The 23,549-nt window shown below is 43.7% G+C and overlaps 1 protein-coding gene across 1 annotated transcript in view; it reads left to right on the top strand.

Moving 5' to 3' along the window:
• POU2F3 (POU class 2 homeobox 3) overlaps window positions 1–23,549 on the top strand; it is a 91,301-nt gene that overhangs the window by 45,163 nt on the left and 22,589 nt on the right. Inside the window, exons 4-5 of the mRNA XM_070383203.1 lie at window positions 20,584–20,688; window positions 21,901–22,003. Of these exons, the coding sequence (XP_070239304.1) occupies window positions 20,584–20,688; window positions 21,901–22,003 (208 nt within the window). The remainder of the gene's footprint in view (window positions 1–20,583; window positions 20,689–21,900; window positions 22,004–23,549) is intronic.

Genomic DNA, 23,549 nt, shown 5'->3' with positions numbered 1-23,549 from the left:
ATAAAGCAGGTGGGGAGTAGCAGGATCTGAGGTTTGGGACTTGGCTGAGAATCTAGCCACTCAGCCAGGGTCCATCTAACCTCACAGGAGACCTCCAGGCCCTCTTCTTCCCAGGTCCTAAGGGCTTCTAAGTACCACCCAGAAATGATCCTCTTTAAAATAAGGAAGTGTCCTCAAGATAGGGAGGAACAGAGGAAGAGGCAGCATCTAGACTCTGTTGCTTTTTAATTTTTTAAATTTATTTTATTTTTGGCTACACCGAGTCTTTGTTTCTGCACACGGGCTTTCTCTGGTTGCAGCGAGCGGGAGCTACTCTTCCTTGTGGCACTCGGGCTTCTCATGGTGGAGGCTTCTCTTGTTGCAGAGCGTGGGCTCTAGGGTGCATGGGTTTCAGCATTTGTGGTGTGTGAGCTCAGTAGTCATGGCTCCCAGGCTCTAGAGCACAGACAAGACTCAATAGTTATAGCGCACTGGCTTCACTCTGCGGCTTGTGGGATCTTCCCAGCAGGGGTCAGACCAGTGTCCCCCTGCATTGGCAGGCCGATTCGTAACCACTGGACCACCAGGGAGGTCCTCAACTGTTCTGAATGAGCCCTACCCGCACACCGCCAACCCCCTCACCGCCTCATCCTCACTTTCCATCACCCTGCCATTTATCTTTCCAAACTCAGCTCAGATGTCTTCTTCTTCAGGTAGCCTTCCAGAAGATGGGAAATATTTGAGGAAAGAGTCTGTATTGTATTGATTCCAGTAAAGCAGTGCCTAGCACAGAGCAGACGTTCAGTACGTGTTTCTTAAATAAATGGACTGATGGATAGCTGTGATGAACCTATCCACCCGTCCCTCCATCCTAGTGCCAAGGATCCCACCTCTCTGCTTTTCAGGGCCTTCTGCTCCTCATGCTGCTCTGCTCCCTGTCATCATTCTCTCAGCCAGCGATTCTCAGAAACACACCCGTCCTCCCAGGGCGGTGAGCTTGCTGGGTGTCTGCACATAGCGTGTACAGTGGGCTCCTTCCAGTCCACTCTGGTAAATATTTCCCAACTCCACTGCTTTACTGGCTGGGTCCCAGGAGCTATTGGCTGAGGCATCTCAGCTGTTTGCTCAGTGGGTGCTGGGTGCCAGGGCCTACCCTCTAGGCATCCGGGGTCTGCATATAGGACTCTGGCCAACCTGGCTGTCTAAACTCTTTGAGGTTGAGAGTTCAGTCCCAAGCTACATATCCCAAGCCAGAGGAGGCCCCTTACAAACGCCCCTTAACGGAGGACAGGGCTGAACTTCTTCTCCTAGGACTGCCCTCTCCTGGCCATTTCAATAGGAAGTGTGGTTGAGGGTAACCAGTGACCCCTGACAGCACTGTGACTATATTTTTCATTAGCTGTAGAGACAAATTTGGGTTGCATTTCTAACTCCGGAGTGAGTCAGAGACAAATAGACCCTTAGGGCAAAAGGGTCCCTTAGGTCATTTGTCCCCTGTATCCAGAAGGGTTCCACAGATCTCTGCTGTCTGGCACCAAGGCTTTATTCTTCTTTTCTCCTATCCCGTCTGTGGATACACTTATTTATTCATAATACAACATTTTACGACTAAGTTTTCACCATCTGCATTAGAATTTTAAAAAAATATTTACTTATTTATTTGGCTATACCGGGTCTTAGTTGCAGCATGTGGGATTTAGTTCCCTGATCAGGGATTGAAACCAGGCCCTCCACATTAGGAGTGCAGAGTCTTAGCCACTGGACCACCAGGGAATTTCCTGCAGTGACATTTTAAAAGAATAAAACATAGCAAATTTTTATACAGTTAAATATGTTCAATTTAAACAGTCTGAGAGTTTGCATTTTGGGGTATTAAAATATCAGTTTCATGTAATGAAGTGATGACTTGAGTAGGTGATACTGGTTACTTTAATGTTCTTAGTTGACAAAAGAACACTCTCTGAACTCTGCCAAAAAAATTAATTAATTAAAATTTACTTGTCAGGAGTCTCAAAACCAGCATAAGCCTCAAAACCAGCTTAAGCTACCTCCTGGAGCAACGTTCTTCTGCCGACATCTCTGACAGAAGGCCCCTGGCCCCACACCTCTGGCCAGAGCTCTCCCAGGAATTCGGGACTCACTTCCCAGAATGCAGTTCACTGCAGGGTTCAGCAGATTGCGATGTTAGGACATTCTTTCCCCTGAGGCCCCATCCACTCTCTGTGGCGGTCACCTGTGGTCATCACTCCACGTGCTCCAGGCCCTAACTCCGTCCACTTTAGTTGACAGCCCTTCAGTATTTGAGAAGAGCTCTCACCCCTCATCCTGCCACCTACACCAGGGCTCCCTCGTGGCTCAGATGGTAAAGAATCTGCCTGCAATGTGGGAGACCTGGGTTTGATCCCTGGGTCAGGAAGATCGCCTGGAGAAGGGAATGGCAACCCACTCCAGCATTCTTGCCTGGAGAATTCCATGGACAGAGGAACCTGGCGGGCTACAGTCCAAGGAGTCGCAAAGAGTGAGACATGACTGAGCAACTAACACAATACAACAACTCACCTCTCAATCTTCCCCTTTCCATGTAAACATCCAGAATTCCTTCAGCAAAGTCATATAGAGGTTTCTAATTACCTTACTTAAAGCAGTCACACACAAAGTGCATGAATGCTTTCTTGTAGAAACATTGTTCCTTGTTGAGCTTCGGCCCTCTTTGCAGAGAGAATTTCTCTTATCAATATGGTGTGTATGTGTCTAAGAACCTTCTCTCCACTCATACGTGGATATGGGAACAAATGGAAATTATAAATATTTGTGGAGTTTTAAAAATGCATGTATATGTACATATGTAGGTAGGTATAAATTATAAAGTGTGTATTCCTTTGTGAATTTGTTTTGAAATTTAAAAATAAGATTTGTAGATTGCCCCTGGGTGTTACACATAGGGTCGATTATGATTATTGTTAATGACTGCATGCCATTCTGTTGTTTCAGTGTAATTTTACTGTTCTATTACCCTACCAATGGACATTAGGTTGCTTCAGCTATTTTTGTTCAATGCTGTGACAAACCCTTTGAATTTGTTTCTGCCTTCATGCCTTTCACCCTCTTTAGGTATAGTATCCACAAGTGTACAACATTTAATACTCAGACGACATCTGGCTAGGCCAGAGCACCTTGGATGATTTATTCATTATCCATTTACTCATTCAACAAAATTTAATTGAGCAAGTGCTGTATCTTTGTTGTATCTTGATTCCAGCCGTTACAAGCCCAGATAAGGCAGTGGCAGGCCTGTCCAGGTGGAACTTGCATGGTTAAGTAGGGGATCCTCATTCCACACTCTGCTGCATTAGAATAGTACAGCCTATCCTACAGATTTTTTATTTTTATTTTTTTCTTTAAATTTTGCTGGACTGTGGTTGATTTACAATGTTGTGTTAGTTTCAGGTGTACATCAAAGTGATTCGGTTATACATATACATATACTCATTCTTTTTCAGATTCTTTTCTCATATAGGTTGTCATGGCATATTGAGTAGAGTTCCCTGAGCTATACAGTAGTCTACAGATTATTTAAAAGATAATTATATCACACTTTCAATTTACATGGTCTTAAGTGTCAGTTAACACCTCTCAAGTCTTCTTGAAAAAATTACAAACTGCTGCCTCAACTTGTGCAGTTAATTTTCATATTCTAAGTAAAGGATTTTTATATTTCCTCTTATGCTTTATCTTATTACTTTGTTCCCTTCCTTGCATCTTTTCAAGTTTATTTTTTTAACCATGATGTTTTTCTGCACAGTAGTAGTAGCCAATCCTGTTCCTCATACAGAGATGTATTAAGTATGCAGGGTACATATCTCTTCATAGTCTAATGTACTGATGACATTCTTAGCAAGACTGGACCATGAGCAGAGTCCCATGGCATGCCATTGGAGACATCCCCGTTGGATGACATTGATTTGTTAATTAACACTCTCTCAGTCCTTATGACCCCCATCTTGATTTCCAGGGACATGTGTATATATATATATATATATATATATATACATATAATAATTATAGCATTCATCTGATCCTTATTTCTAAAAACCCTGTATAAAAGAAAATGAGCCTAGTTTGGCGTGACTTTTTAAGTCAGCACGATACCAGGGAAAGGGAGTTCATTCTGGGTCTGCTCAGTCTCTCAGTTGTGTCCGACTTGTTGGGACTCCATGGACTGTAGCCTACCAGGCTCCTCTCCCCATGGGATTATCCAGGCAAGAATACTAAAGTGGGTTACCATTTCTTCCTCCAGGGGATCTTCCCCACCCAGGGATTGAACTCATGTCTCCTGCACTGCCTGCATTGGCAGGTGGATTCTTTACCACTGAGTCACCTGAGAAGCCCAAATCTGCTTAGAGTTAGATTCAAATTCCAGCTCTGCCACTTTCTAGCTGTATGGTTTTTGGGAAATCCTTTGATTTCTCTGAGACCTGGTTTCCTAAATTCTAGGATTATTGAAAGTATTTATGCGTCAGTCCCCTATCTATTCAATAAGCATTTAGTGACAGGCAAGCAAGATAAGTATCCCAGGTAATACATGTGCAAAATCATCATCTGCATATTGATTTGGTGACAAAAGCAGGGAAAGTCCTTCTTAGAATAGGTTTTATAGATGTGTGTGTACGCTCAGGCATGTAGTTGTGTCCTACTCTTTGCAACCCTATGGACTGTAGCCCACCAGAATATTGGCAAAAATACTGGAGTGGGTTGCCATTTCCTTCTCTAGGGGATCTTCATGACCCAGGAATCGAACCTGAGTCTCCTGTATCTCCTGCATTGGCAGGCGGATTCTCTCACTGTGCCATCTGGGAAGCCCAGGTTTTATAGTTCTTTATCCCTAAATCCTTGACACCTGGGCAGGAATCAAAGATGATTTTCATTTTATAAGTAGGGAAACAGATATACTGTCAGAAAGTCCCTTGGCTTAAGTTCACTGCCTTTTGGCAATAAATTTGGTAACTGCTCCTCAGCCATAGAGAATTTAGCTTACACTGTCAATTGTGTGGGTTCAGCCAACCATTTTGCCTGGAGTCCTGTCCCAGGCTAATAAGGGTAACAGGATAGATATGTACTCAGTAAAATTTGAACCAAAAGGCAAACCCCATGTCAAACAGCTACTCAGAGCCATTGCAGTGCCTCAGTTATCCAGAGAGCCCACAGCCTCACCTATTTAGAATCCAACTGAGAGTAAGAAGGAAGCCATTGAGACTTGGAGCCAGATGATTTCTCAAGAGCCTTAAACTCCTATTTTAGAAACAGTTGTAACAAACTTAACTATCTGGTTTTTCTAGCCCTTAGCAAATAAAAGTTGCGAAGTTAAACTGGCATGGGGGGCTGCTAGAAGCCAGGATACCAACGATAGGATAAAAACCTGGTTGTGAGAAAGGAGGCAAAAAACATGGAAAAAAGCAGAACTGCAAAAAATAAAGGGATTCAGAGCCATTTAGTGCTACACCCAACAGAGGCCAAACGCTTCAGTGTCCCTGAGGGCACGATTGCTTTTAAAATGTGTTCACAATTGTGATTGCGTCATTGACTAAATTACCTTTCAGGTACCCTTTAAGGGAAAGAAGGGATGTGTATAATACTTTTTAGCAAGATCTCTATTCAAAAATGAAATCAATCAATATGTATTCAAAATGGAAAGAAAGACTTGGAGCTAAAAAGGATAGATTTTAGTAATTGAAAAATGTACTTATTTGGGGAGGCTTTCTCAGGAAATCTTAGGAATTTTGAAAGATGATGTGTTGGTTTTTTTTAAATTGAGGCATAGTTTATTTATAATATTATATTAGTTTCAGGTAGACAACATAGTGATTCAAAATGTTCATATATTATACTTCATTTATTATTTATTATATAATACTGGCTGTAGTCTGGCTGCTGTACAATCTATCCTGTGGCTTATTTTAGACATGGTAGTTTGTACTTTTAATCTTCTCCCCCTGTCTTGTTCCTCCCCCTTCTCGCTCCCCACTGGTAACCACTAGTTTGTTCTCTTTATCTGTGAGTCTGTTTCTGTTTTGTTATATTCATTCATTTGTTTACTTGGGTTGGCCAAAAAGTTCGTTTGGGTTTTTCCGAAAAAAGTTATGGTAAAACTGGAATAAACTTTTTGGCCAACTCAATATTTTTTAGATTCTAAATATCAAGTGGTAACATGCGGTATTTTTCTTTCTCTTCTGACTTATTTCAGAAAGTATAATACCCTCCAGGTCCATCCATGTTGTTGCAAATGGCAAAATTCCATTCTTTTAATGGCTGAGTAACAGTCCACTCATATACACATTCCACTTCTTCTTTATCCACTCCTCTGCGGATGGACAGTTAGGTTGGGTTGCTTCCGTGTATTGGCAGTTGTAAGTAACTGCTGCTATGAACATTGAAGAGCATATGTCTTTTTGAATTAGTATTTTCATCTTCTTTGGATATATACGTAGTTCTGGAATTGCAGAATCATACAGTGGTGCTATTTTCAGTTTTCTTAAGAATCTCCATACTGTTTTTTTCCACAGTGGCTGCACAAATTTACATATACACCAACAGTGCACAAGGGTTCTCTTTTCTCTACATCCCCTCCGACATTTGTTATTTACAATTTTTTTGATGATAGCCATTCTGACAGGCATGAAGTGATATCTCACTGCAGTTTTTATTTGCATTTCTCTAAAGATTAGCAATGTCGAGCATACTTTTCATGTGTCTGTTGGCCATCTGTGTGTTTTCTTTGGAAAAATATCTATTCAGTTCTTCTTCCCAGATTTTAATCGAGTTGTTTGATTATTTTACATTAAGTTCTATGAGTTGTTTATATATTTTGGATAATGACCCCTTATTGGTCATATCATTTGCAACTGTTTTCTGCCATTCAGTAGGTTGTCTTTATGTTTGTCAATGGTTTCCTTCGTAAAAGCTTTTTAAGCTTACATGGGTCTCATTTGTTTATTTAATTTTTAAAATTTTATTTTGCCTTAGGAGACAGATCCAAAAAATATTGCTGCAATTTATGTTAAAGAGTGTTTGTCCTATGTTTTTTTTCTAGGAGTTTAATAGGTTTTGGTCTTACATTGAGGTCTTTGACCCATTTTGAGTTTATTTTTGTATATGGTGTGAAAAAAATATTCTATTACATGTAGCTGCCCAGCTTTTCAAGTACCACTTATTGAAAGTATTAGTCACTCAATTGTGTCTGACTCTTTGTGATCCCATGGATTGTAGCCTTCCAGGCTTCTCTGTCCATGGAATTCTTCAGGCAAGAATACTGGAGTGGATAGCCATTTCCTTCTCCAGGGGATCTGCCCAACCCAGGGATCAAACCTGGGTCTCCCATACTGCAGGCAGATTCTTTACCATCTGAGCCACCAGGGAGTTCTTATCGAGGAGACCACCTTTTCCTCATTGTATATTTTTGCCTCCAGTGTTGTAGATTGACAGTAAATCCATGGGTTTATTTCTGAGTTCTCTATTCTGTTCCGTTGATCTATGTGTGTGTTTCTGTGCCATTACCATGCTTTTTTTTTTTTTTTTTTTGATTACTGTAATTTTGTAGTGTAGTCTGAAGTCAGGGGGATCATGCTACCTTTAGCTCTTTACTTTCTCAACATTATTTTGGCTCTTCAAGGCCTTTTGTGCTTCCGTACAAATTTTAAAATTACCTCCTCTAGTTCTGTGAATAAGGCCATTGGTATTTTGATAGGGATTGCATTGAATCTACAGATTGCCTTGATCATTTTAACAATTATTTTAATCTATAACATGGTGTACCCTTCCATCTGTTTATGTTGTCTTCAATTTCTTTCATCAATTTTGAGTATATGTCTTTTACCTCCTTAATTGGATTTACTCCTAGGTATTTTATTCTTTTTGATGTGATTTTAAATGGGATTGTTTTAATGTCTCTTGCTGATAGTTCATTGTTAGTGTTTAGAAATGCAAGAGATTTCTGTGTATTAATTTTGTATCCTGCAACTTCACCAAATTCATTGATACACTCTAGAAGTTTTTTGGTGGGGTGTTTAGGATTTTCTATGTATAGTATCCTGTCATCTGCAGTGACAGTTTTACTTCTTCCTTTCTGGTTTGGGTATCTTTTATTTCTTCATTTTCTAGTTGCTGTGGCTGGGACTTCCAAGACTATGTTAAATAAAAGTGGGCATCCTCATCTTTTTCCTAATCTTGGAGGAAATGCCTTCAGTTTTTTACCACCAAGTATGATGTTAGCTATGGGTATGTTATACATACCCATATTATGTTGAAGTATGTTTATAATAATAATACCTTTATTATGTTGAAGTATGTTCCCTCTCTACCCACTTTGTGGGGAGTTTTTGTCGTAGACGCTGACTTTCATCAAAAGCTTTTTCTGCATGTATTGAGATGATCATATGATTTTTCATTCTTTAATAAATTAAATGTGATATATCACATTTTTTGATTTGTGAATATTGAACCATCCTTGCTGCCCTGGAATAAATCCTGCTTGGTCACAGTGTATGATTCTTTTAATGTATTGTTGGAGTCAGTTTGTTAATATTTTGTTGAAGATTTTTGCATTTATGTTCATCAGTAATACTGGCTTATAATTTTCTTTTTTGTGAGTTCTTTGTCAGGTACTCTTTAGGGGAAAGTAGAGATGTATATGATATAAGATGTCTGTTCAAAAATAAAACCAATAGGAAAGAGGAGGAGAAGAAAATCATATAGTAGGATTTATTCCAAGAAGGCAAAGTTGATTTTACAATAAAATGTCAGTTGTGCAATTAATCACAAACAGAAGTCAAAAATTATGTGGTTATCTTAAAAAAATAAAGAAAAAAAATTTTGATAAAATTCAGTTCAGTTCAGTTCAGTTCAGTTGCTCAGTCATGTCCGACTCTGCAACCCCATGAATCACAGCACACCAGGCCTCCCTGTCCATCACCAACTCCCGGAGTTCACTGAGACTCACGTCCATTGAGTCAGTGATGCCATCCAGCCATCTCATCCTCTGTCATCCCCTTCTCCTCCTGCCCCCAATCCCTCCCAGCATCAGAGTCTTTTCCAATGGGTCAACTCTTCGCATGAGGTGGCCAAAGTACTGGAGTTTCAGCTTTAGCGTCATTCCTTCCAAAGAACACCCAGGGCTGATCTCTTTCAGAATGGACTGGTTGGATCTCCTTGCAGACCAAGGGACTCTCAAGAGTCTTCTCCAACACCACAGTTCAAAAGCATCGATTCTTTGGCGCTCAGCCTTCTTCACAGTCCAACTCTCACATCCATACATGACCACAGGAAAAACCATAGCCTTGACTAGATGAACCTTTGTTGGCAAAGAATTAAACACCCATTAATGGTTTTAAAATTTAAAAAGCTCAGTAACTAGAAATTGAAAAAAAATTTTTTTTAATCTGGTAAAGGATATCTTCAAAAAAATACCAACCTCTAACATACTTGGGAGGACTGATGCTAAGGCTGAAACTCCAATACTTTGGCCACCTGATGAGAAGAGTTGACTCATTGGAAAAGACTCTGATGCTGGGAGGGATTGGGGGCAGGAGGAAAAGGGGACGACAGAGGATGAGACGGCTAGATGGCATCACCGACTCGATGGACGTGAGTCTGAGTAAAGTCCGGGAGTTAGTGATGGACAGGGAGGCCTGGTGTGCTGTGATTCATGGGGTTGCAGAGTCGGACATGACTGAGCAACTGAACTGAACTGAACATACTTAATGATGAAATGTGACATTGAGAAAATGACAAAAATATACACTACCATTACTTTTATTCAATTATCTTGGAAGTCTAAGCCAGAGCAATAAAGTAAAGGTACAAAATAAAAATAAAAAGTGTAAAGTTTGGGAAAAAAGTAAAACTATCTTTATTCACAGAAAACTATTGACCAAATTGTGTAAATAGAAAATTCAAAAGATCTTACAGGGAAGTTATTAGAATTAATAAGTGCATGTAATAAAGTTAATGAGTATCTGATCAGTATGTGAAAAGCAAGTGTATGTCTATATTTCACAGCAAACAAGTTAAAAATGAAACTGTAAACACATTTATAACAGTATCAGAAAAATCAAATCCTAGAGGTGCAATACTTCTAAAAACTATAAAACATTGCTGAGAGAAATTAGAATATTCAAATAGGCTAAATTCATATAATTTAGAAGGTCTACTGTAATAAAGGTGTCTATTTCCCTCAAATTAATCTATAGATAATGCAATCCCCATTAAAATACTGGAAAGTGAAAAAAAAAAAAGAAACCAATAAATAGCTATCCAAAACTGAAATAAAGTCTTTGGATCTGTAAGAGATAGATTTCAGGGACTGAAAATCCACTTATTTGGGAAGCTTCCTCAGAAAATCCTAGAAATTTGACAGATGTGTTGACTTTTAAATCAGATAACCTGAGCTCAAATCAGAGCTCTCCTGATAACCAGCCATGTACCTTGGATACATCATTTACCTTTCATGAACCTGTTTTCCTTAACAGTAAAACAGGAATAGCATCACTTGCCTTTTCAATCTCATGGGGATATTCTGAAAATCAACCAAACTGATATGTTTGAAAGTGCTTTGTAAACTGTAGAGCTTCATGGAAAGGTATGGGTAAGGGCTATAGGCCACATCCAGGTGTGGCCTCTTGGTAGACGATGACTCAGGTTATGGCAGGAGAAGGAGATGGATTCTCAGTTATTGATTTAAAAACACACACATACAACAAACATATCTATCTGCATATATGTGTGTTTATTTAGAAAATGTGCCCCTAAATGTCTCAAGACACTTCTTTCACCAGGTAAAAAAGGAAACTATCACTAACTTGAATACCTTAGGAACTGAAATCTTCCAAACTCAAGCACTGAAATTTGGAGTTCTTTCTCTTTTTAATCTTATTAATATTTTTTTTCTAATTTAAAATGAATAATTACCTTTGAAAATTTGGACATTACAGAAATATTTGACTTAGTGAATACCTTCTGGAACCCCAAATGCCCTCCGTGTGTCTGTTCTAAGCAATTGGATTGACTCTGGTCTTTCAGAATTTTTTCTGTGTTGGTTCTTTGTGTCCTACAGGCATTCAACAGAGAATTCCTGAAATAGTCCTTTGTTATAGAGGATAAACCTTTGGGGGTGGAAATATATTTTCGATACTAAAAGTTTGCCATTCCATATCTGCCTCTCCGTTCTTACTGTTTTGGCCTTAGGCATGTCCTCAGCAGCTCTTTACCTAGACTGTCATGATAAACAGCTCTTTAATTAATTCCCCTGCTCACAGGTATCCTCTCTTCAAATCCATATTCCATACAGCTGTTAGCATAATCTAACTAGGTGAAAATCTCACATGTCCCTGCCCTTTGCTCAAGTTACACTTTGCCCCCGAGTCCAGCCTCAGCTTCTTTGCGTGATCCACAGGGCCTCTGTCATCAGGCCCTGGCTGCTTGCCCCAGCCTCTCCCACTCCACGCTGTGGCAGCACTGAATTGCTCGTCGCTCTTGAACATGAAGTCGTTTCGTTATCTGTGACTGTGGACAAGCTTCTCCCACTTCCTGGCATGCCCTGCTTTCCCTTCTGCTGAACCCCCCTTCATTCTTCAAGGCTCCTCAGAGGCTCCCACCTCTCTTTCCTGGAACCTTCCTATCTGACCCCTCTTTTTCTGGTTATCTGTCCTCTGCCCTGACAAAGCAACTCACAACCTTCCCATGCGACCACCGCAGCACCGCCTTCCCACTGCCTTCAGTATTGCACTGTAGGTGATGTTTTTGTTTGTTTCAATTCATTACTTATCTATTTTTTAAAGCTTTTTATTTTATATTGGAATGGCAATGATCAACAATGCTGTGATAGCTTCAGGTGGACTGCAAAGGTCTCAGCCATTCACATACATGTATCCCTTCTCCCTCCTCCCCTCCTAGCCAGGCTGTGTAGGTGACTGCAGTTTTACTTGCCATCTCCTAATTGGTCTGGGAGGTCCCTGTTCACCTTTGTGTCACAGTTACTCTTGGTATACAATAGGTGCATACTAAATGTTTATTGAACTAAAATGGGAAGGGGAACTTTATGGGGCAGAAAAAGCTATGTTTAAAGCCACTTGGAAGACCATATGCTCCACTGCTACCGGAGCAGATGTGGGATCAGAGGGCCACAAAGGCACATCACTTTATCCAGGGCACCAGAAGAATACAAGAGACAAGGACCTCAGTCTTCCTTAGAAGACTATTCTCAAATACGCACGTTACCAGGGAAAGCCTTTTACTTGCATTTATAGCCAATGCTCAGCCTTTCAGAGACAGGCTTCCAGGTCACAGGCAGTTCCCCAGGGGATGCCAAAGAGAATCCCAGTCAGACTTGTTGAAAGTTTACTTTTGATCACTACGTCAGCCCCACATCCATGTAAAAATCCCAGGCTCCACTTGTGGAAACCTGTACACCAACTGTGTACCACATGTGGAAACAGCATGGCCCACCGAGGAGGCAGAGGTCAACAAGCTCATTTTTAGGTGGGAAATTCTGGGTGGAAACAGAATGGGATGCCTTACAGAGTGGTATGGGCAGAAGAAGGGAGGGTCTGGGGCCCAAAGATCCAAATAGAAAGTCAGGCTCTGCTCTTCCTGGCTGTGTGATGGGCCTATTAATTTCTCTAGTCTTGGTTCCTACATCTGTAAAAATGGTTCAATAAGATTATTTTCCTCATTGAGTTATCATGAAGAATAAATGATGATCCATTTGAAAGTACTTTTATTTTTATTGTAATTGTATTTACTTATTTTTGGCTGTGCTGGGTCTTTGTTGCTGCATGGACTTTTCTCTAGTTGTGGTGAGCAGGGACTAGTCTCTAGTTGCAGTGTGTGGGTTTTTTATTGCGGTGGCTTCTCTGTTGTGGAGCACTTGGTCTAGGCACGTGTGCCTCATTGGCTGTGACACATAGTTGTGGTTCGCAGGCTCTAGAACACAGGCTCAGGAGTCGTGGCACACAGACTTAGTTGCTCCGTGACTTGTGGGATCTTCCTGGTCCAAGGATCGAACCCGTGTCATGCACTGGCATGTGGTTCTTTACCACTGAGCCACCAGGGAAGCCCTAAAGTATTTTTAAAATATTACTTTTTCCCTTTCTTGAACTGATGCTCTTGGAACTAATCTATGTAGCACTTCGTGACTGCAGGCTGGTGCTGTGTGTGTGTACAGTCTCCTTTGGACCCCAGAGTACAATATACAGTAGTGTGAGAATATCGTGGTGTGTCTGAGCCTTCTCTTTCCCTGTCCCACATCTCTTCCTCATGATGAGGGAGGAAAAGAGCAAATGTCAACCCCCCTGGAGTTAATCTGTCTGTGTGAAAGTCAAGGGAATATAAGAATGCTGGTTCCCAAAGCAAGCGTTATCAGGTCACACATCAGGTAGATGTGTGCTTTATCTGCATCTAAACCTTACCCTGTGTAGTAATGGAGAACTCTGAATCGGGACTGAGATTAAATCTTATTAGAGCAATGGGATTAGGGTTACTACTGAGTTACTTCAGGAGCCAGAATGGGCAACAACCCCAGGGTGATAGAAACAGGAGGCAGAGTCATGCCACTGTGTAGGGGAGTGGACTTGAATACTGGGTGGAAAGTTAGGAGACCTGTTCTTAGGGGCCCTGACTTGGTCTCCAGACTTGGTGTGACTGCATCTCTAGCTGGGTTGCCCTGATAGGTGATTTCTCCTCTGGAGAAATCAGAGTCAGAGCTGTAAAATGAACCATTTGAACCAGGTTGTATCTACACTTCCTGTGAGTTCTGATGGGAAAGGGAAGGAATCCACATTGTTGAATGTCTGCCATGCACTTGACAACAATCTGCACAAAGCTACCTTGAAGAGTCTATGGTTTTATCACACATGGTAGTCAGGTTTATGTAGAACTATGCACTCAGATAGATGTGGATTGAAATCCCAGATTTACCAGCAGGAAGTATCTTTTAGTGTTTCTTAACTTTTCTAAGACTCAGTCTAGTAACATGGGTCTGCTGCTGCTGCTGCTAAGTCACTTCAGTCGTGTCCAACTCTGTGCGACCCCGTAGACGGGAGCCCACCAGGCTCCCCCGTCCCTGGGATTCTCCAGGCAAGAACACTGGAGTGGGTTGCCATTTCATTCTCCAAAGCGTGAAAGTGAAAAGTGAAAATGAAGTTGCTCAGTCGTGTCTGACTCTTCGCGACCCCATGGACTGCAGCCTACCAGGCTCCTCCATCCATGGGATTTTCCAGGCAAGAGTACTGGAGTGGGGTGCCATTGCCTTCTCCAAAATGGGTCTAGTGACTCAATAAATGTGCCTGTGTGCTCACAAGTCAACTCCAACTCTCTCTTTTATACATGACAAATTTCTTAAGTAGATTCCATCTGGTGTGTTTTCTTCCTTTCATGGATGCATAATCTAGGCCTAGAGAGATGAGTGAAATAACTAAATATAAGATCATGCAGGTCTTTAGAGGCACACATGGAGCCCAAAGTCAGGTCTCCTGGTTAATTCTGAGCCTTGTGCTTGTTTCCTGGATGTGTTCTTTTTTTCCCAACCCCTGCTCTGAAATGAATCACAAGGTTCTTCCATGATAGGCAGCCCAGTGTATGCAGAAGAACCCAGTGTGGTGACAACCAGCATTCACACATCAGATAGTTCCCAAGAATAGCCACTAGCAAAAGGTTTTCAGAGTTTGATTCCATGCTCAGCCTTTCGAGCCCCAGCCCTCCCCACCCCTTCTTCTGGCCATTTCACTTATTTGGGGGGCAGAACAGCCATCTATAGGGGTGAATCAACAGTTCTCTGTGGCACTCCTTCCCAGTCAAAGAATCAGAGAGGCACTCCACACCTCTTGTCGACCAGGTAGGTGGCCAGGATAACTAGAAGACTCTGATTCAAAAGAGGTCAGGGTTAGGAATTTCCTGGCTGTCCAGTGATTAGGACTCAGCACTTTCACTGCCACCGCCCAGGTTTAGTCCCTGGTCAGGGAACTAAGATCTGCAAGTCAAGTGGAGAGGCCAAAAAAAAAAAAATCAGGGTCTAAAAAGAGAGCTAGCATTAATCCAGCTCTTCACTGGAAGCAGATGCTGCTGGTGTCCCCAGAGGGCTAGAAAGCAGCACAGTGGTTAAAGTGCTTCAAGTCCTGGGCACCGAAAATAATCCATGAGGATGTGACCTCCCAGAGAGCACAGCCCCTTCCTAGAGTTTTTAAACTTGAATGCACGGACCTGTATGCCAGAGGGAGAAGAAAACTTTTATGGGCTTAAAATGATGGGGTTTTTTCAGACATGTGTCAGTACTAGCAGTGCTATGTGCTAAGAACTGAAGCCAAAGCATTAAATAACAGGACTGATAAGCATATTGCATTTCCAGAGGAGGTACAAGCAGGAAAAACAAGAAGGCCTCTATGGAAAGCTTCTTTTCAGGAAGGAACAACTCCAAGTGGCCCCACCCTCCTAAGAAATTGTATGTTTATTGAAGGACTCCATGTCTCCTCACTTCATCAGTCTTTGTCTAGAAGTTCAGTGCTGCCCAAGAGAAGATTCCAAAGTGCAACAGGCCAAGGTACATCTAGGAACTTCTCTGGTGGTACTGTGGATAAGAATCCACCTGCCAATGCAGGGGACAGGGGTTCCATCCCTGATCTGGGAAGATTCCACATGCCTTGGAGCAACTAAGCTAGTGGGTCACAACTGCTGAGCCCACATGCTGCAGCTCTTGAAGCCTGAACGCCTAGAGCCTGTTCTACAACAAGGTTTCTTACTGTTTAGTCGTTAAGTCATGTCCAACTCTTTTGCGACACCGTGGCAGATGAGCCCACCAGGCTCATCTGTCCGTGGGATTTCCCAAGCAAGAATACTGGAGTGGGTTGCTATTTCCTTCTCCCAGGGCTCTTCATGACCCAGGAATCGAACCCGCATCTCCTGCACTGGAGGCAGATTCTTTACCACTAATGTACTTGGGAAGCCCGCTCTACAAGAGAAGCTACCACAATGGGAAGTCCGTGCATTGCAACAAAGAGTAGCCCCCACTGACCACAGCAGAGAAAACCCTCGCACTGCAGTGAAGACCCAGCACACCTAATTGAAAAAAAAAACACCCACAAAATTGTTTTTTAAAGAAGGTGCATCTAGGCTAGTCTGTCATAGACCTGACTAGACCTCATCCAGTCCATCTCTTCTCCCCAGGCACTTCCCACAGGGACCCAAAAGGGTGGGAGCCTTGGACTCATGGGAAGCAGTCAAGAGCCATGGAGAAAGGAGAGTCTGTTGGGCAAAAACACAGCCAGCATCTCTTAGGGGACTCTCAGCCTTGTTCATCTGAGTTAGCTGCCTGCCCCATTCCACTACTTGGAATGTATTTTTAGGATTGTTCATTAGCAATGTTTGTCAACCCTTTTATAGATCAGTTACAAAACAGAAACTCTTCCTCACTGCTCTGGAGAAGTATAGAAGGGGTGGGGGGGAGGGAGAAACAACCAAAAAAAAAAAAAATCTTGCCTGTAATTGAAGGCAGGTTGGGAGATGTTCACACTTTGAAATTCTCCTTCTTGTGAAATGTTTATGAAACACTTTCCACAAACGAGTTATGCAACTGGCACTACAGCTTTGATCATTTTCATCGCCAGTGATATATTCATTAGTGTCGGGCTGTTTTCCCCCCAGGAGAGGGCCATGTGAAATGTCACAGGGAGGGGGCTAAGGCTAAGTACTCCAGCCCCATCAGATGGTTAATAAGGAGGTTCAAGTGTATGTGTGGACCACAGCATCACCTTTTCCATCACCTATCGTCTGTTCTCTCTCTTATCCCTGGAAAGTATGTAGTACTGTTTTGTAGAAAGAGTGCCAGGGGAGGGTCAGAGGACCATTCCCTTGTCAGGGTTTAGCCAGTGTCCTGTTGAATACCTTTACACTCATCTCTGAAGCACTCCTGGTCTCCATGAGATAGTAAGATACGCATTTGTCTTCAAAATTCCTGACTGGGAGGTGAAGCTAAGTAAGGAATGTTTGAAGGGTTTCCAATTCATCATAAAGGGCTCTCTCTTCCCAGAAAGAGACTATTTATTGCTTTCTATAGCAGGTGATGTCAGGGAGTTCGCTGGGGTTAGAAAAGATAATCACCCATGATGCCTCTTTACCTCTCTGGTCACTACCCAAGACTCAGTGTAACACCTTTGCACAGCACAATGGGTGGAGAAGATCCTAAACTAACTAACTGTGTCCAATAGATGGACAGAGTGATCGATGGCCTTGACCGCGCCTTGACCTGGCAGAGCCCTTTGTGGTGGCTCACGTTCCCAGGGATCGGTCCATCGCAACAGGGCCTGGAGAATTAATCTACTGGCGTGAAAAGACGCTCCAAAGGGACCCTGCAGATGATCTGCACAGTTTCAGGGAGGCTGTGGGTTTGGTGGGGTTTTCACAAGTATGCGGGAAATTGGGTTTTCATCCAATTTGCCTCTGGTTCTCACGTTATAAGTCAATGGGATCCAACAGAAGTCTCTCTATCTCATCGTTCCGACCCACAGCCAACACCCAGTTGCCTGGAAAGGTTCCAGTCTTTTCCATTTGACAGCCGTGAGAGGGATTTTGGGATTTGGAAGGGACTTGATTTCTTAGTTTCTTAGCCTCTGAACTCTCAGAGAGTAGTCAGAGAAGTGTGCAGGGGGTGGGAGGGGTGTGGGATCAGACAGAGCTGCTGCCGTGTCTCTCCTCCTCCTAGTCCAGTTCAGCTCTTTCTGAGACTCAGTGACCAAAGCGGAGATTTTAGAACTTGTCACAGGAAAAGTCTTCTGCTTTGCTGTCTTTCAAATTGGTTTGTTTAGGATTGCCTTCTTTGGGGTTCACCATCAGCAACTCATACCTAAGGGGTAGTAAATGATGAAAAATGAAAGAATAAAGTGTCGATAAAGCAAAAACTCAGAAGAGTAACACACGGAGTTGTCAGAACACCCCCAGGCTAACACCCAGGGGGATGTTTTGCCATCAGGAACCTCATTTTCAGAAGTGGGAGGTCGGCAGGGGCCTTGAAAGAGCATGGAGGGCAATTGATCCAGGAAGCAGATGAAAGGGTGCATTTTCTTTTATGATGGCGCTGGTTTCTGAAATTAAGTGTTGCAGGAAGACCTGGCACTGATTCTAACAGATAGCACTCAGGTTGGAGGCAAAGCACATGTTTTCAAGCTCTGTCATAGCTGCACCTTCTTATCTCCCCATTGCGCATAATGAGTCTATAAAGGAACCCTGCCACTTGCCTCCGAGCTGGAGCCCTGCCAAGCTGCCTGGGGTGGTTCCACCAGCGTGCTGTGAGCTCCGATTTTCCATGTTCTCCCTCCGTCTCCCTTCCTCCATCCTGTCTCACCTATCCCCACTGGGGATAAGGGATGCCCGGGAGCACGAGGGGGCTGCAAAAGAAGCATGTGGGGAAGGGAGGCTTTGCTTAAGTAAAATCTCCTCTCTGAGCAAAGCTTGAGCTTGGTGGTGATCTGAAATAAGTAGTTTATCATCTATTTTGAGCTTTCAAAAACCTGCTAACGAATGTTTCCCCGGAATCTAGGATGTGAAAACTCTAACTTCTGGGGGAAGAACTAGGACACTGGAGCTTCTTAGATGGAGAGGCCAAGTATGGTGGGTGGGGAAAGCTGAAGGGCATTGAGGGTGGGGATGGAGGATATTCTGGAGAACACTCCTGGGGGGCAGTGCCTTTGAAGTTTTCTGGATGTCTAACTGTCTGCCCCCACAAGGCTGTTTTCTGACACTCTGACTTCCTCCTCTTTGCTTCCAAGTTTCTAGAATAGTCTCCTTAGGTGAGGAAGGAGAGGAAAGATGTATAAAGACTATCCCCAAAAGGACCATCTTCTTATCACTTTTGGTACAAGCAGGGCTTCCTGGTGCTGTTTAGATCTGCTTTATCTAAGAGCGCTGTAGCAAGCTGGAGGAGCAAAAGAAAAATCATGTAGAATGGGGAAACCAAGTCTCACAGAGATGAAATGATTGCTCAAGGTTATGTTGTAAACTAGGGTCTAAGTTAGGACTAGAAACAGGTTCTAGCTCCCTGTTCGATGTTTTCCTCACTGTATCCCGATGCAGGATGGGGAGAGAGACTCTGTGTCTTTGATTCAGTTAACACGCATTGGGTTCCCACTAGGTACGGTACCATACTTAGGACGTGGGCTCCCCCCTTGGTCTGTGTCACTCAACAAGATCTTCCTAACTCTCCAACCACAGGGAGTTCTTTCTTTAGTGATCCAAAGCACCATTTTCCCACAGCAGTTGAGCACAAGTAGAGCTGTTAGTCTGAACCTTTGACTTGTGTTAAACTAATGCAGACAAGAAAGATTCCAGGATGTCAGTGATATTCCCAGCATAGACCAAGAAAATGGTTTCAGCCAAGATTCCTATGGACAAGAGCTTCCAGCCAAGCCATACCGCCCGACACCAGCCCCCGCCCCCCCAATGTCTTTTATAAGGTTCTGTCTGGATCCCAAGCTCCCTGCTGTATTATATGAATTCAGAGTCCCTTGCATACTCTCTACCCACCCTCCACCCCCACAATGGACTTTTTGAAAGGCTGCAAGAGGGTAGTTGTTCTCAGGGTGGGAGAAGGGGTGGGCACAGGTAGAACTTCCTGCCCTGCCCTTGGACACCTGGAAAACCCACAGGTGGGTGGTTGGTGCTGCCACTGAAGGGTGGTAGAGGCTGGAGAGAGTGTGGAAACCACCACAGGCCCCTCAGGCTGCAACTTCAGCAGTGACTGTGAGGGAGCATGTCCCCACCTGTAGGGAGACAGGCAAGGTCTGTCACCCAAGCCGCATGGCTAAGGAAGCTGGCTGCCAAAGCAACTCAGCTCGCAGAGGGCAGGTTAGTGTAGAAAACATGGGGGAATGGAGGGAAGCTGGTTCCCAGACTTTGGGATTTTGTGGACCAGGAAAATAAAAAACAGACTATAAGGGAGATTGGAAAAGAACTGCCTTTTTCTTTTTTTAAAAAACTTTATAAAGTGCACTCTAAAGCCCATGCTCCACAACGAGAGGCCCGTGCACTACCTCTGGAGAGCAGCCCCTGCTCACCACAACCAGAGAAAAACCTGTGCAGCAGTGGGGACCCAGCTCAGCCGTAAATAAATAAAGAAAATGGAATAAAAATACCATTGAGGAGCACTATCATGTCCAAAAAGAAATCCTAACATGCCACCCCCAAGACAAAAAGAATACCATCTAACAATCTGAAAGAAATGTTTGAAGTCACTACAAAAATTCCTCATTTTTTGAGTTTTAGTGAGGAAGAACGTGTATTGCTGTACACACCAGCACAGGCCATGGTGTTCAGGAGCAATCAATCCAGGTGGACACCCCGTTGAGCACATTTACCCCTGAGAACCTCTCAACTTCTGTCCCTTACCAGCTGCCCTGACCTAAAGGACTCACACAGGCAGGAAAATCAAGTTGCAGCCCAATAGGCGCTGCGCAAGTTTTCTGACTCTTGGGGCTTGTTGAACATCTCCTGCCTTCGCCTTCTCTGAGTTTCCCCTTCCTTCTGCTTGAGGGGTCCTGAACTGATGCTTCTCCTTCCTGCCTCCACTTACAGATTAAAACTGAGGACCTCAGCGACTCCCTGCAGCAGACTCTCTCTCATCGACCATGCCACCTGAGTCAAGGACCTGCCATGATGCCCGGAAATCAAATGTCTGGGGTAAATGCCAGCTCAAGTCGGGGAGCCCTAATAGTCTCAGTGGGCCAGTGAGTTTCAGGCGAGCCTCCTGCAAAATGCTTCACCTCTGGACCTGGCTCTCAGTGCATCCAGATTGGGCCAAAGAATCCCCTGCAGGGAAACTTCGATGTCTGAGGTGGGGCTAGGGTTACCAGATAATCCTCAGAAAGATGAAGCCTGGCTACTTATGCAAAGAGGGAGGTCTCCACCCCTCTGGGAGAAAAAGCAGCCTGTCTTGCCAAAATGATAGGGCTCACAGCTATAGGGCTGGGGTCTGCCAGCCATATTCAGTGGAGCCCCACTATGACAGCTATGGTCACAGAGCACTTCTGTCCCCACTAAGCCCATTCTTCCTCCTCAAGAGTTTGTCAAGCTAGAAGGAATAAAGGGGCTCCTGAAATAGTAATGACAAATGTCTGAGAAGGCTGGTTGTCCACAGGGTGAGTCCCTGATTTGATATGGATTCCCCCAGGGAAGAATGAGCCACCACTTCCCTGGAAATATTTAAGGATAGAATGTGCACTTATTCTTTCACTTCTTTTCAGCAAGGATTTACCAAGTCTTTTCTTTGTGCACAGACCTAAGCTTGGTCCTGTGGGGATCATAGACTCCCGCGGGTCCAGATCACAGAGGACTCCCATGTCCCTGGATATTGGGACTGGTATTTCTCTTTGTGGGGGCTAATGGGAGGAACCCCAAGGGGAAATGGACTTTCTGTTTCATCAAAGCGTTTTTATTAAGAGCAAGCAACGGGCTTCTTCCTCCAGGAATGGTTTAGACCCTGGAAACGGCCAAGATGAAAATGGCTTTTAGTATAATCAAAGGGCATGAGATTAAAAAAAAAAATTGTGTACTGTGTGTCATTTCTAGGGTAAACCTCTGAGAGATGGGTAATACCCACAGTCTGTGTCCTCGGGGCATTATCAGTCTAGCTGGGAGACAGTTCTGACACACACGAAAGTTAAATAACAAGGCAAGGTTAAGTAACAACAGGCTGCGAGGCACGGCCTGACTGAGGACAGGCAGTGTATCAATAGCACCATTAACGGGGTAGCCGCTATGTGCCACATACAGGGACACACAGAGGCATAGGGCAAGCTCCCGGTGGATACCCCTGGGACAGATAGGCAGCGGGTGGATGGAGCCCACGCTCCCAGCTTGTAAATTCTATGATGTCTGTGTCGCCCTGCATAGGACATGGCCTCCCTCCACCCACTCCAGCAGCTCGTGCTGGTTCCCGGACACCTACAGTCTGTTTCCCAGTTCCTGCTATCTCAGAGCCAGCCTGGGCAGCAAGGTGAGAACCCTGGGGGTTTTCTATATAGACAAGGGCGGTAAAGGGCTGCTCCTGCCTGCTGGGACCCAAGTGTGGGGTGTGGGTGACCAACTCATGTGCGCATGTGTGTGCTAAGTCACTTCAGTTGTGTCCAACTCTTGGCAACACTATGGAGAATCCATGGGATTCTCCAGGCAAGAATACTGGAGTGGGATGCAGCTTCCTTCTCCAGGGGAATCTTCCCAACCCAGGGGTCGAACCCGAGTCTTTTATGTCTCCTGCACTGGCAAGCGGGTTCTTTACCACTAGTGCTACATTAAGGTTGGTGGGTGACCAGCTTACCCTCTGGTATTAAGAGCGGCTTATCCAGCTCAAGGCCTGAAGAAGGGACCTGGTTTTGCCCTTCAGGTTGAGAATCCTTCTCCTCCTCCTTCTCCCATCTTCCTTAATTTCATGACCAGTTGAGACCGAAGGTAAAAGGTGGCAGAGCCGGGGCAGAGCAAGGAAGGAGGAGCTCTTTGGGAAACGCAGTCCCAATTCCTTGGAAACCTCCCCAGGACTCAGGATGTGGAAACAGACTCCCGCCCTCGGGGAGCTGGAATTCCATTTGTGTGGGGCGGCAGCGCCACCCACAGGCTATGCAGAGCATTGTCGGGTTTCCTCCCACAGGGAAGTTCCTCGCAGAGAACTTCTCGATGGCCAAGAGCAAGCAGACTAGAATATTCACAGTAATAACTAACATTTCTTGAGCTTGATATGCCAGGAGTTCTGTGGAGGGATTTTTCTGACATCTTTAAAAATAACCTCGAATGGTAGGTGGACCTACTAGAAAGTTCCGTAAATTTCTTTTCTTCAGAAAACCCATTTTCTGAAAAATGGGTTTCAGAAACCCATTTTTTTGGCATTGCATGGTACTGCCTCGCCGTCTCCCACCTCCACCAACTAGAGCTGAAAGTGATGAAGTCTAAGCTTCTCTCCACTGTTCAAATCCCAAAGAGAGGCTTTGGAGATCCAGAACCCGACGAAAATGCAATCTTGCCTTCTGTCCTTACCACCTGCCCAGTAATAGGTATCCTTCGTTTCCAAGACATCTCAGAGTGTTATGATGATGATGAATGAGGACATAAGTGAATCTGTGAGTCTCTGCATTCACTAAACAGTGCACATCCTGTTCCTGGCATAGGAAAGGGAAGGTAACAGTTAATTCTATTTCTTTTGAAAAATGGCACTGTGAAACTGGCTCAGGCATATAACCAATGAGGCTAGTGTGTGACACAGAGAGAGAATACAGTTTAGTATTTGGAATCAGAAAAACTCATTGGTTTAAAAAAGTCATTTACTAGCTGAGTCTCCTTGAGAACCTTACCTGACCTCTCTGAGGTTCCTTTTTCTCCTCCCTAAAAATGGAATCATACTAAAACTCTGCCTCACAAGGTTACTGAGAGCTATTTGAAATAATGCATGTGAGAGGGCTTTGTACATTTCAAAATGCAGCGTAAATGTCAGATCACTGTTAGTACTCGTGCCTCTGACTCTCAGTACAGAGTTCTTTATAGCTTTCTTGCTT

This window comes from Bos mutus, chromosome 15, assembly GCF_027580195.1.
Source record: "Bos mutus isolate GX-2022 chromosome 15, NWIPB_WYAK_1.1, whole genome shotgun sequence".
Taxonomy (NCBI): Eukaryota; Metazoa; Chordata; class Mammalia; order Artiodactyla; family Bovidae; genus Bos; species Bos mutus.
This window is presented reverse-complemented; position numbering and strand designations above follow the sequence as displayed.